Here is a 13,734-nt window from a genome sequence, read left to right as displayed (position 1 = left end):
AATGTTTTCATGATAACTAGGTTTCTATCTAGGTGATGCAATGATTACATGATTATGATTCTTTAATGTAAAAAAAAATTAACGAAACTAGTTGGCGCTTCGTCTGTTTTGCCTCCGGAAGAATTTAGAAATTTCAGTACAAAAAGCCTTAACTCGTGTAACGCCTTCTAATTAAGCCTAAGCTTTTGTTCTTAGTGAGTATAGATAGCCCTACAGCAGTGACTTCCATAAGCCACACATTTGAATAATACTGTGTTTAGAGCTCTATCGCTCCGACGAGTTAGGTGCGAGAAATTTGACACACTTTCCATCGTTTTTTTAAAGTAAATACTTCATTCAAATCTTCTAAAAATTTAAACGCGCTAGTAGAAGGCGTGAATAAATTCGAATGAACTATCATTCCAGTGTGGTATTTTCCCTTGTCTTAACACTAGTGTCTCATCCTAAGAGGGTATCTATGTTGTACATTAACATTTGAAGTAGACGTTATCATTATAGTGGGGAAAATTCAAATTCCAAATTCCATTTATGTAATAGATATAGAAATGAATTTTTATATTTTAATTAACCACAATTGATCTTTCCTCGTCCACTTTTTGTATGAATGTCCGTCCTCAGCGTTAGCGTATACTCTCTTTGCAAAGCATTACATACTTTTTTATTTATATATACAATCTTTATGTTTAAATCTCTATAATATGATCTATGCCTTAACCTCATTATTTTTATCTACTGTCGAAAAACCTTAGAGGATGGAAAAAATGAAAAGCAAAACTTTTACTCTGGCAAACCTGAATGTGCTGTCAGCAATCTGTCAATATATTCGGAAATGATTGTTGACCACAAAACTGGGTTTTATATTCGCTTTTTACGCTACTCGATGACTAAAGTGAGTTGGTTATCATGAGTAGAGCTATAAAAATCACAAAAGTTTCCGTTTATGCAGGATATCACAAGATAGACGGGATGTATTGGAAAATTTACGTGAACTACATTACTCTCACACTGGACTGGGACAACCGGATAAAAATACATTTCAGTGATGCAGCGGTAATACAGTTCTTACTATTTTATATATTACTATTGTAACTAAAAGAATTTGAGCGCACTAAACGCTAGAGAACATAATACAGTATATTTAATATTTGCGACAACTAATGTAGTCTAGTGAAGTATTTTGATACACAACTACAACAAGGCTCTAGTTTAAATGTAGCCTTCCTCAAGTCTTGTTATAATTCCAAAGGGGGCGTTAGTAATACACCTGTTAAAGACAAATTATTCTATCCAATACACCTCAATACCTTTCAACAAATACTTATGAGTATTCTTAATACAGGACCAATCGAAGTGCTCTGGGCATTCGCCTATTATACCTTACTGTGGCACACGGAATGTATTGAAGAAAAAAATAAAGTTAAAGGCGTCGTGTCCAGAAGATGACGACATATTGTGCAGTGTAACCACATTTATTACTTCGTTGATGTAGACATTAGACCACTGATCGTAATTTATGAATCCAGCACCTACTTTGCATCCTATCCCAACTCATTTATGCCACGTACGTAGTAAATCCGAGTTCATATAGAGTTTATAAGGTTTCGCGATTGCTACTCGTTGAAAAATGAATCTTTTTTTCGAATTTCAATAACTTTTTTTTTAATTAATAGATACAGGCGTTACTTTGCAGAAGTCCATGTTAATAAGAATGAATGTAAATTAATTTGCTACTCCGCGAACCCGGTGGAGGTTGAATCATGCAATATAACCACGCTTTTTTTTCAAGCAGTTAATTTTTCCACCCCCTTTCTGCACAAAATTAATTAAATAAGTAACTCAAGCTCGACTACAACCACATTCACCACCACCAAAAACTTACCATAAACAAAAAACTAACTGCATGGAAAAATTATTCAACACAAGCGTGGCTATTTTGCATGATTTAACCTCCATCGGGTTCGCAGAGTAGCAAATTAATTTACTTCCATTTTTTAAAACAAACTATCGATGTTTATTTCGAATGCATGTTCGTGTAGGATTTGAAATGACACTATGTATAATTAAAGAAAAGAATAGCTATCCTAATCGCCAAATTTAGTGAACACTTTCCACTATAGAAATAAGTTAAATGCTTTTTACTTGAGACTTAACGGTAATGTAATTTGTTAACAGTACTTGGACATCGGCGAGGATATGAACGTACCTGATGACTTCACCCAAAACGAGTTACAAACTGGGAAGTGGTGGAGACATCTGTTAGCTGGGGGCATCGCTGGCGCCTTCAGCCGGACCTGCACTGCGCCACTCGACAGACTTAAAGTATTCTTACAAGTAAGTTGACACGGCTGTCATTCAATCAATCCACCATCAAAGTTTCATACACCTATCCAATATAATGCCGTCACATCCGATCCTGAAACGCCTGCATCGAGCTGTCGGATTGTGGAGGCGAGAACTCCTTTTCTGACAACTTAAATCCACATGCTAGTGTAACAGAAAACTTACTCTATTATCATACATTTAAAATACTTGTAAGTCAAATCGCGCATATTCTTGAGTCATCTTTTAAATTACTTTCTGGCTTGCTACACCAGCTCACCAACAAAATGCTCAAGCGTGAGCACTGAAATTTTATTACTCAGCATATTAGAACTGCAAAACGCATCCGCGTTTTTTTTCCACATCACAGCATAAAAGCCTGTCCGCACGACTGCGAACATGCCCGATGCACGGCAATAGTTATTGTTTTACTTTACACGTGGAGTGTCCAACTCACTATGCTTTGGATAGCGTTATCTTAGCCTCGTTGCCTCGGGCTAGTATATTACACCCAGCAGCAAGACTCTGCTTTCGCGGTCCATGTCGGCGTGAGTTTTGAAATCCTCGGAATATTACATTAGACGACAAAATTGTAATGTCATTTTAAATTATGTTATTTCAGGTGAACCCAACAAGAGAAGGAATGAGCAAATGTTTAGCGAGAATGATTAGTGAAGGCGGGCTCACTGGTATGTGGCGGGGGAACGGCATCAATGTCATAAAAATTGCTCCGGAGTCCGCGATCAAGTTCGCCGCGTACGAACAAGTGAAAAGGTTAATAAAAGGCGAGAAAAGAAACCTGCCGCTCGAGATTCACGAGAGGTTTATAGCGGGTGCCAGTGCTGGCGCGATCAGCCAGACTATCATCTATCCTTTAGAAGTGTTAAAGACGAGATTAGCTTTAAGGAAAACCGGCCAATATCGAGGCATCGTCGATGCGGCGAAGAAGATATACGCGCGGGAGGGCCTCAGGTGCTTCTACAAGGGATACATTCCAAACATTCTGGGTATCGTGCCGTATGCGGGCATTGACCTGGCGGTGTACGAGACGCTAAAGAAGAAGTACATCGCTAAGTACCAGCGACACAATGAGCAACCTGGCATGCTGCTGCTGCTGGCGTGCGGGAGCGCTTCTTGCACGCTCGGCCAGGTCTGCTCCTACCCTTTAGCGCTCGTGCGGACGCGGCTACAAGCGCAAGGTAATTATTCAATTCATCACTGTTGCAATCGTTTCTTAATATTTCAACATGTATATGAGGTGATTCTGTATTAACAAAGTTTGAAACAGGTCAATCACCTATCTAAATTATAATATTGTCGGTGTTTTGTGGAAACGGTGAAAGCGCCATTTTGAAAAAAAATTTAAAGGAGTGTGTTTTAGGTTTTATCGACTTTATTTATATATTTACGTCCCTTTGGTTTTAATTAAATTTGACTTTAAAAACTTTAATTTAAAACAGGACGTAAATATTTTTCAGTCGTGAAAAACTAAAACATGCACCTTTGATTTTTTTTAAATGGCGCTTTCGCCCTTTCTTCAAAACACCGACTACATATAATATCACTTTCAACAAAATTATAATTATATTTGGTCCATACTTTTTATCGGCCACATGTTAGCACTATGTAACGTGTATTTTGTACAAGGGACTAGTACTCCTTGTCCAGATTGAGACGCAGTCCATTAAGTCGATACGATTCGTTTGTTATCAATAGACCGATACGGAATGACCTTTCGCAGCTTAATTTCACGATCGACGATCAAGGTCCGCCGTTGCGCAAAAACAACTATTTCATCATCGTAACGCAAAGGAATTCATTGTTTGTTTATTGTTTTCTGAAACAAATGAATATACAACGCGACGGTTTCCGCAAACATTGCAAGTATGATAAATATGCGATATTAATCTAGGGGATTTCCTATAGCAGTAGAACTGGATCAGCAAAGTTAAATTAGGAAATTTGTTGTACCAATATTTCTTCCTATTTTTATAACTTAGTCAAAAAAATTTACTTCGCAAAAATAAATACGTCAAAACCATTTAAATTTTCTATTCTATGGATTTTAGGTAGAAAATCAACCTTAACTTATGTTTTTACACAAATTGAGTAAACTTCTATTTGGAAGGTCTTTTTTTGGTGTAGTAACCCTTACGTTTACATAAACTCTCTTGGATTCTAGGTCGGAGTTCAATCCGTTGCTATGGTACTCACTACAGGAATTTCTCTAGTTTGAGACCAAGTAGTTGGTGTGGTTGTCTACTATAAATAATATATCTTCTAATGTTCAGAAAAAGCAGCGAAAGGTGCCGAGGGCACGATGCGGGGGGTGTTCCGAGAGATCGTGCAGCGAGAAGGACTACGTGGACTTTATCGGGGCATCACGCCCAATTTCATCAAGGTACAATAATATTCTTATAGTTTGATTTTTAATTATAGATACCCAGGTTTGGCCCTTACATTGATTGCACTTTTGAATTCATTTGCTATGTCTATAAAACTTTATGTAACAAAAATAATTTTGACGAAACGAATATACAACAGTGTAACCTTATATACAGAGAGTAGGTATGATAAACTTGAATAGTCCAAATAAACTTCTTAAGCCAAAGGAATACAATGTAATTATAATTCTGATAACAGTTTTTCGAACTAACGATACTGTAAGATGTCTGTTATAAATTTATACCAAAATAGTCATCACACTAATGAAAAAAGTTGATCCGTGTTCGGAATAATGAAATTCGGGAAAAGGAAATTCGTTTTTTGATGGATTACGTATGTTTTTGCTAATTTTAAATATTTTGTATTTACTAAAGGTAATCCCTGCGGTGTCGATCTCGTACGTGGTATACGAGTACGCGAGTCGATCACTCGGCGTCAATATGACGTGATCGCGTGCGCATGTGCCGCCCCGCACCTTGCGCCTGCCCGCCGCTGTGCCCGCGCCTGCGCCCCGTCCGCGCTACGCCTCGAGCTCAACCCACATCACATTCTACTTTAAGCATATTAGCAAATTTGCATTTGATTGTATATAGCTCTCGTATTCGTTAAGTTATACTTATTATTTATTTTTAATGTAACGTGAACTTAACAGACGTTGTAATTCCATTTAAAATATAATTTTGGTCGTAGTCCCCTAGCTTAAGCTTGGAATAATCTGAAATGTTAGATGAATCATTGGATAATATTCTTTGCAAAATCTGAAGCTGGTTCGTACGTAATTTGAAAATGAATTCGTTGTGACGTCGGCGCACTGCCGTAATTGCATCTGTGATTAAAATAAATTGATATTTTTATTTGTTTTCTTTTTATTTTGCTTTCAGTTTTATTTTTAAAGCTATTTTAAAAAGGTCATTTTCAGCAGTTTTACCCGAAGCTGCTGAACTAATTTGAATAAACATTTGTATGTAATACAGTACCAGTATGAACAGTGTGTTAGGGTTGGTAAGTATACTCGTGCCACTTTTGAGGTCACTATCTTAAATTTCATTGTTTTAATTCGTTAATGTTGTTTTTATACCTTAAGTACATATATTTATTAATTGTTATTTTTAAATAACTTCCGTGACACCAACACACAAGAAAGTGAGGTATGATAGGCAAACTGTGATAAGTAGGCGAATTGTTTTTATGTAAGCAAGATGTAGGAAGAACATCAGGGTGGGAACAGTTTTCTATTTTTGATGCCGTCACAGTATTTGCCTTTTGCGCAAGTCAGTATGAAGTTCGAAACAAACAAAGATCATATTATCCCATTTCGCACATTACAATAACCGCGCGTGACACGTTAGTGACATAACGTCGGGGATAGGGCAATTACGCGTAACTATTCATTTCGGTAATTTAATGGCCAAATCAACTCCGCGTAAATGTCGTAGCAACCAAATTAGCGTGATTTATTGTTATCAGTCCGTTGACAATATAAATTAATGCTTACTGTACAAGAATGAAAATCATAGCTATTGAAATAACAAAGTAATAACGTTAAATCACTCTCCTGTGAAATTTGGTTTGGTGCTGATACGCGCCTTGTACTAATACTACTTACGCGCATTTGCGCTTTCCCCGACGATAAATCATCGATCGCACTGTGTCTTTACTCACATAAAACTTTTATTTACATTGGGAATTAATCTGACTACTTCAGACACGCCATACGCAATGTGAGCAAAGAAAAAGCAAACCCATAATAATTAAATGTTCGGCGTAGATCAGTGTGATCCTTAGGTTAAAACCAAGTTAAATATATGAGGAAATATGTCTCTCAATTTTAATTAAATTTATTGTAGATTTTAACTAGATAGCTAGGCTTAAGAATGTCTTTGCCTTTGTATTTTCTCTATAAATTAATTGTTGTAGTTAGTACTTAGATTTTAATTCCAATCTTGCTCTCTTTAGATAGTGGGCATTGGATCAGGAGGCCACACGCATCGTGTTATATATCAACGCGTACACGTCGAACCGAGTAGGTGCCTCTGCTAACTCCTTACGCATTCAACCAGCTTGATACAAAACACACATATATTATAAGGGTTAGTGTTAGAGGGCTTAGAAAATATGCTGCCAATTTATCTATTAAAATTCAGAGATAATGATTTTGGTTTATTTTTTACTTCGGTATTTGAAGAATATGAATACCACGGCCATTGTCGTGATCGTTCCCACAGGCCAGAAAACTAAAGCCGCTTAATACACTGGAATACATCCGCAGAATAGCCCTTTTTACGTACAAACATGTACCATTCCATTGAAATTACGATTGATGTACTGATCGATGTGACCGATGCATCGCGATGTGTGTGGCCTGCTGTAAGTACAGCGACCGTAGAGGGAGAATTTTTTATTCTTCCTCTACGACAGCGACCTTAGAGGATGGAAAAAAGTTTCCATAGTCTAAGACAGCGACGGACAAAAACTCGTGAAATTTGACAGTTATCAGACAGTTTGAATTTGACGTTTGTCAAATTGTATAGCAGGAAATCTTCATTGACAACCTTAGAGCATGGAAAAAAAAATGAAGGAAAAGCCATAGTCTAAGTTGACAACGCATCAGTTTAAATTCTCTTTGCAGTTGATGTCAATCAAAGAAGCGCTGGAAGCAGAGCCTTACGTTGTTGGCATAGGTATATTTATTGTAAGGATATTTTTTTACTTACTGCTGTGTTCCTGTGGGAGAGTCTGAAGGGAGAACATTTATTATATTGGAGCCGTCCTGAGCGGCGGTTGCCATTTATCTTCAGGTAGACCTTCTGGCGTTGTGTCGGATTGTACTCTGTAAAAGAATACATCATTAATGGTGAAAGATTTATGTAATGCATGGCAAGATTCCCTACTCCATCGACACTTACGTCAAGTGAGTTTGTGGCGAAATGCTTACCGAAAAGCAATAAACATATAAAAAATAAAACAATAATCACAATTCAATATGGACGACCAGCAAGCAAGTGATAAACGGAGCGTGTAGCGTAATCCTAGGTCTGTGGGGCCGACTATACCAATAATGTGAAGGTGGTTGCTTAGATAGGTAGTATGTCTTTCATGAAATTTTGATGTACTAATTTGCTATACATAGACGTGTATTCATGTGTAACTAGTAGATAGAAAACAAATTTATTAGAGCATCTAGGCTAATTTTGCTAGGAGTTGTCCGTTATACTCATTGACATTAATTTACTCGTATAAAAATTAGCAAATTTTTCAATGTTTTTATTTTTTTATTCCAAGTAGGGAATACGAATTTGTATATTCTCCATAAATGGTTAATCTTTTTCTGTTATAGGTAGAAAGTTTCTACATAGTTACTGTTTTATATATTATAACGTGTTACTGACCGAGGGTTATAAAGTTGAAGTGATGGTTGTGCTCATGCGCATGATACAACTGGTGTTGGTAGTCGTATATATGGTAACAAACAACTTACCAAAAATGTGATTCAATCTAGAAAAAACTTTGTTCTCTGAAGTCTCAGTTTACATTGCGGCCGAACTGAATGGAATGGAAGCGTCAATTTCGAGACTTCGCGCGCGGTATTTCGTCGACGTTTGACGTCACACTGCGACTGCTTTCGCGTCACTTCCTGCAGATTCGCCAGGCGTCGCCTTCGGCTGCTGCGGAATTCTCGCGAATGCGCGAGCAGTCACGAGCATACGCGCAAATTCCGCGGATGGCGTGAGACGTGATTTTTGGCTCGTATCTAGTTTGTACGATACACAATTGGCCATAAAGTTCATTACTCTATGTACAATATCGTTACAAAAATTCGCTTTCATTCCGTTCCGCCACAATATAAATTGAGCTTAAACTCGGTCTATGTAACATAGAGCAGACCTAACGAAATTAATTATAGCTTTTAAAAAAATATTTAGATAGATATTTATATACATTATAATTAGAATCTTGAGATTATTTTAACCATACAGACTGTAACAGAAAGGTATATATTTCAGTTTGTGCTGATGGTAACAAACCATTTATTTCTTTCACATGCAGTAAAAATCTGGGTCTTGGCGCAATCTGAATTTTAATTCTACACATTTATGTACATACTAACCAAATTAATGTTTGCGGAGATTTTGTATACATGTTTGGTTAGATAGTATTTTGAATTATCTGTCTGGATTTTATTGTTTTCTTGAGGTATTGTTTTGCTAATGGGGCTGAGAAGTTCAATAACGATCAAAGCCCCTAAAAAAAAGAGTAAAAAAGATCATTTATGTTTATTTGTTAAACTCTTAAAAAAAGCATGTTTTAGATTTTCACCAATTTAACTTTTTTATTTTAATTGTTTGTTATCATAAGCGTTACCAACTAAAGACCAACTAGACGAAATGTGGTCATGCCTCTTTGTTACACCTGTAGAAATTCTGTAACTGAACATTACCATTGAGGTCTAAAATCAAAAGCGCATATTGACAGTTACTTTGCAAACTCAGATACAGGTACAATCGACAGCAAGCTGGTTTTTACTCTTAGCACTTACTGTAACAAAGGTGCAAAGTAAAGGCCTGTAAATGTGTGTGTAGCTGTGCGGACTTAAAAAAGTTGAAAACATTTTTCAAATACCGGTACTCATCTTACAGATTCAACTTTGTAGGTATATTATATAAATAAAAGTATTAACTACATAATCAATGATTATTCAACATAAGTATCTATACACTAAGTACATACTTACTTGCTTAACAAAATATTCAATAATTAAATACTTACCTACATATTTCTGAATTCTTGTTGGAAATTGTGTGTGTGTCACTTTCGCTGCATGTTTGTAAGCTATACATGACTGTTAGTAGGTATCTATATAAGCTTTTAAAAAATTGTTACAATGGAACCATTTCGATTATTGTCTGTTGTTAAAATCAATAAACTTATCCCAACATAAAACTTGTTTAGATGTATTATGTTTTGGTGGATAATAGAATCAAAGCAATCGCGTGAAAGAAACCGCTATTTTTATAAAGTGTAAAACATCCCTACTCCTTCCTTAATTAATATTTTTTGGTGTTCCCTTACACTTACGTCAGGGCTCCGTCACTCGCTCAAGGTTACGCGATAAGTGCCTACCGCTGAGTGCGCCGACGTCGACGCAAGCGCTCGTATGAGCATTCGGCTCCGCACGACTGCACACGGTGGGCAACGTTATTTTCACCTCTCTGAGCGCGTAGTTAGGTTCCTTTTTCCTCGCAGTGAGCGCCTGGTGTCATTAGTAAGATTTAGTAGGCTATTATAGCGTAGGTATTTTCGATTTTGTATGAGATTAAGTAATCTGTGCTTACGTGTCATCCTCTACATGCTGCACATACGCAACGCATGATAGATTCTTTAAACAAACGCATTGCCGAATTGCAACGAACAAGCTATTACGTAACTAATAAGGATAAGTATGTTTGATAGGATACAAAGAGCATAATTTAAAAAAAATTACTGGCGTATATTTAGCCAGTACCTACACATACATAGGTACCGCATTTCAAAAATCTTGGTAGTCTTGGTACTGTTATCAACTTAACATAGAGGACTCTAAATGTACCACACAAAAACTAGAATCGCAATACGAAAACAGACTTTCCATAATGCAAAAAACAAATTTCCCACTGAAAAGTACCATATGACTGAAAAAATATTCATAAAAACTATGTATGGAGGACCGCACTGTATAGATGCGAGTCATGGATAATCACAAAGAAAGACAGGAAAAAATTGGAGTCATAAAATGGAAATACGGTACTGTAGGTGAATGAAAAAAAAAATGGATTGAGAATATATCAAGTGAAGAAGTTTAAGTTTTAGAAGTTTTAAGAGTTAGGGAAGAAAGAAATCTTATAAACACAATAGAGAACATGAGGAGATGTTAGGACATTTGTTAGGTAATGACGAATTTGTGAGAATTATAATAGAGAGGAAAACAGAAGGTTAAAAAAAGCGGATAAATTTCAAGAATTGCGTATAGTGAACAAATAAAGAAGAACATCAATCCTTTAACTACCTCCTTGGACGAACGTCTGTCAGGTACCATGCTGGATTTCCGGGCCGGGAGAAATATTTGTGTTGCATACTCTTATTTATCTCGTAAGTTTGGATGTAATGTCTGTATGTGTGTCCATGGCAGCCACGATACTAGGTTTCCTAGTGCTGGGCTGTGAGTGTGTGCGTTAAACAAAAATCAAAGTGAGCAACACAAATATTTTTTAGGCAGCAGCAGAGTTCCTTGCGAAAGAGTTCGTCCAGGGAAGTACTGCCACCTTACTTTTTTCTGCCGCCAATAATATTAGCATTGCTGCGTTCCCGTTTTGAAGGGTAAGTATGCTGGTGAAATTACAGGCACATAGGACTTGTTAACTTATGTCTCAGGGTGATGGGTGCAGTGACAGTACCATCAGGCGCACGACTTGTTCGTCCCGTCACTTAATATTTAAAAAAAAGATCTAGGAGCTGGCAATGAACCGTGAGGAGTGGAGGAGGCTACACCGACAACAGCTTGGCTCTTAAATAGGGTGATGATGACTTATATTATGTAATAATGTTTTTCTTATAAATAATACCTACGTGCGCATTAGACCTATTCGATTCTCAGGCCGGGAGAAATATTTGTATGGCCTACATTTATTTTTCTCGTGAGTTCGGGTGTGATTTGTTGTTGTGTATGTGTATGTCTAGGATACTTGCGACGTTTACCATTCTTTTAGACCAATAGGTACGTTTTAATTACGACGGATCGTTACAAGAAACAAACGTAACGCCATGAGAGATCAGACTGCATTAGGTCAGTATATGGCTGTAATACAATATTTGCAGGTGCATGCAATGCATACTGCAACAAATCAAATATTTGTGAGTAGCGGATACACCGTAGAATTCCGTTTAAATTTCAAACACGTTTCTAAAAGAGGAGGCGCGGTTGAGTACCTCGTGAATATTTGATCTATGTCAATGTATAATTGCACCTGCGCAGGCTTTGAGGTCATATTCCTTGGGTAAGGTGCCAGCGCCAGTGGTTCTCTAAAACATCGGCAAAAATCGCCATGGTACGAGTTTTTGAACTCGATTTACTCGAGTTGACGTGATTGCTGACTCGAGTTGCAATTCAACAAATTAATTGCAATTCGAGTTGACTCTATTTGGTGTCTGACAGCAAGGTCCGAAGGTCGCCGAACTGCCCAAGTGAGCACGAGAAGCCGATGCGCTTTATGAATGAAGTATTTGAATCGGCGCGGGCCGGGTACAGAACTGAGTAGCTCGCGTTCATATAAAAGTAGCTAGAGTTGACACGTTGTGGGAGTAACTCGAGTTCAATAACTCGACTTGCCCATCGTTAGGCAAAAGTCGTGCTCTTGACAATACATACCATAGATATAGAAAAAAAGAGATACAGACAGACGTGTCCGTGCTCGCGGCGTCTTAGTTCCGAACTTCACAGGACCGAACTATGCCTCTGCCAATGGCGGATTTGCAGTCTTGGCCGCCCTAGGCTCCAGGCCAGGTAGTCAGTACCAGCCGCCCTTTCTCAGCACTCATCATATACCTACTGCTAGACTACATAATAAATTGACTTTATTGCCAACTTATATGGAAATCGAATCAGAAATTTAGTTAACTATAGCTGCTCTCTGTCTATTGATGGAAACCGCATGAAAATCTGTTCAGTAGTTTTTGAGTTGCATCTATTTCATCTAAAAAAAATTTTTATGTATGGAATTACACCAAATTCCGTATTATTTGACGCGTATGATGTTTCCGTCCAAGACTTTGGACAGAAATCGATTAAAACCTGAGTCTTGGGTAAAAACCCGGATAAAACCCGAGCGTTGATGAGGTTTTAATCCACTGCCTATCTCTGCATACCATTAGCACTTCACTGTATATGATTTTTCTTAAAATTTAGACGTCGGGAATAATAAATTAAACTTTCTTTCTACTTTAAATAAATTTAAAAAAACTTTCGTTATACATAGGTGTATGAACAATATTTTAGTTGATACGTTTGATTGTTCAAACACATTCCGTGCACGATGGTTTCACGTTGGTGTGTACCTACTGATTTCTGTTTATAATAAACTTATTTACTTTTGATGACGTTTCCAAGTTCCATTTTAATTAGGAAATGAAACTAGTTTTTCCGGTTTTGTATAGCGTACCTATTTACACTTGTTTTTTCAGACAAACCAACGTTTCGGGTCCGTTACAGGTACCATAGTCAGAGATGAAGTTGTTTGTTTGAAAAATCAAATATACGCTATTGAGATAAAAAAAAATATTTTCATTTCCTATCTGTAACAATCACCAAAACCTAAGAATTCCTTTTTATTTATGTCATGTTTAATTTATAAAGATATAATATAACCACCGACTTGTAAAATATAACAGTACCTAGGTAGGTGCTTGGATACAATATTTTGTTGTCATTTATATTTAGGTAACTATCTTAACTATATGGTCAGGAACCCGTAAAGCTTTTCCACTCATTGAGAAGCTATCTAAAGTATTCGTTTTTATGAAACTTAATCAAACAATACCTGTTCCCTGCAATTCGGCACCGCTGCGCCTACGGACAAAAATCGACGCCGACAGACGTTAGGTAATAGAGTAATACTAAAGACGTAGAAATCAAAACAAAAGAACAACAAAAATCAAACCTAAGTATTACTTTAAAACTCTGAAACCGACGGTAATTGCAGTTGTATTGACTTTTGATACCATGTTGCGTAATTAGTAGGTGAAAATAGGTCCAATATCAACACAACACGTATATGTTTTATTGGGTATTTTATTCAGGCATCTGCCAAAACTTTCTATTTATTTTAAATTTTTTATCAAAGGTTTATGTATGCATTACTTTAGGAATAGATAAAAGTCAGTGTGTGAATATGACGGAAATGCTTAATCAGCCTGCAACATTTGTTTACAATTCATTTT

At 36.9% G+C, this 13,734-nt stretch overlaps 1 protein-coding gene across 2 annotated transcripts in view; it reads left to right on the top strand.

Annotated features, from left to right (window-relative positions):
• The window catches only part of LOC113238621 (calcium-binding mitochondrial carrier protein SCaMC-2), a 68,776-nt gene extending 63,149 nt beyond the window's left edge, over positions 1 to 5,627 (top strand). Inside the window, exons 2-5 of one of the 2 annotated variants that reach the window (XM_026475543.1) lie at positions 2,173 to 2,331; positions 2,942 to 3,518; positions 4,611 to 4,720; positions 5,139 to 5,627. In XM_026475543.1, the coding sequence (XP_026331328.1) occupies positions 2,173 to 2,331; positions 2,942 to 3,518; positions 4,611 to 4,720; positions 5,139 to 5,213 (921 nt within the window). In that variant the 3' untranslated portion in view covers positions 5,214 to 5,627. The remainder of the gene's footprint in view (positions 1 to 2,172; positions 2,332 to 2,941; positions 3,519 to 4,610; positions 4,721 to 5,138) is intronic. The other variant, XM_026475485.1, reaches the window with a different exon arrangement.
• Positions 5,628 to 13,734: the final 8,107 nt, after the last annotated feature.

This window comes from Hyposmocoma kahamanoa, unplaced genomic scaffold (assembly GCF_003589595.1).
Source record: "Hyposmocoma kahamanoa isolate Upper Pololo Valley unplaced genomic scaffold, ASM358959v1 100021, whole genome shotgun sequence".
NCBI classification, from domain to species: Eukaryota; Metazoa; Arthropoda; class Insecta; order Lepidoptera; family Cosmopterigidae; genus Hyposmocoma; species Hyposmocoma kahamanoa.
This window is presented reverse-complemented; position numbering and strand designations above follow the sequence as displayed.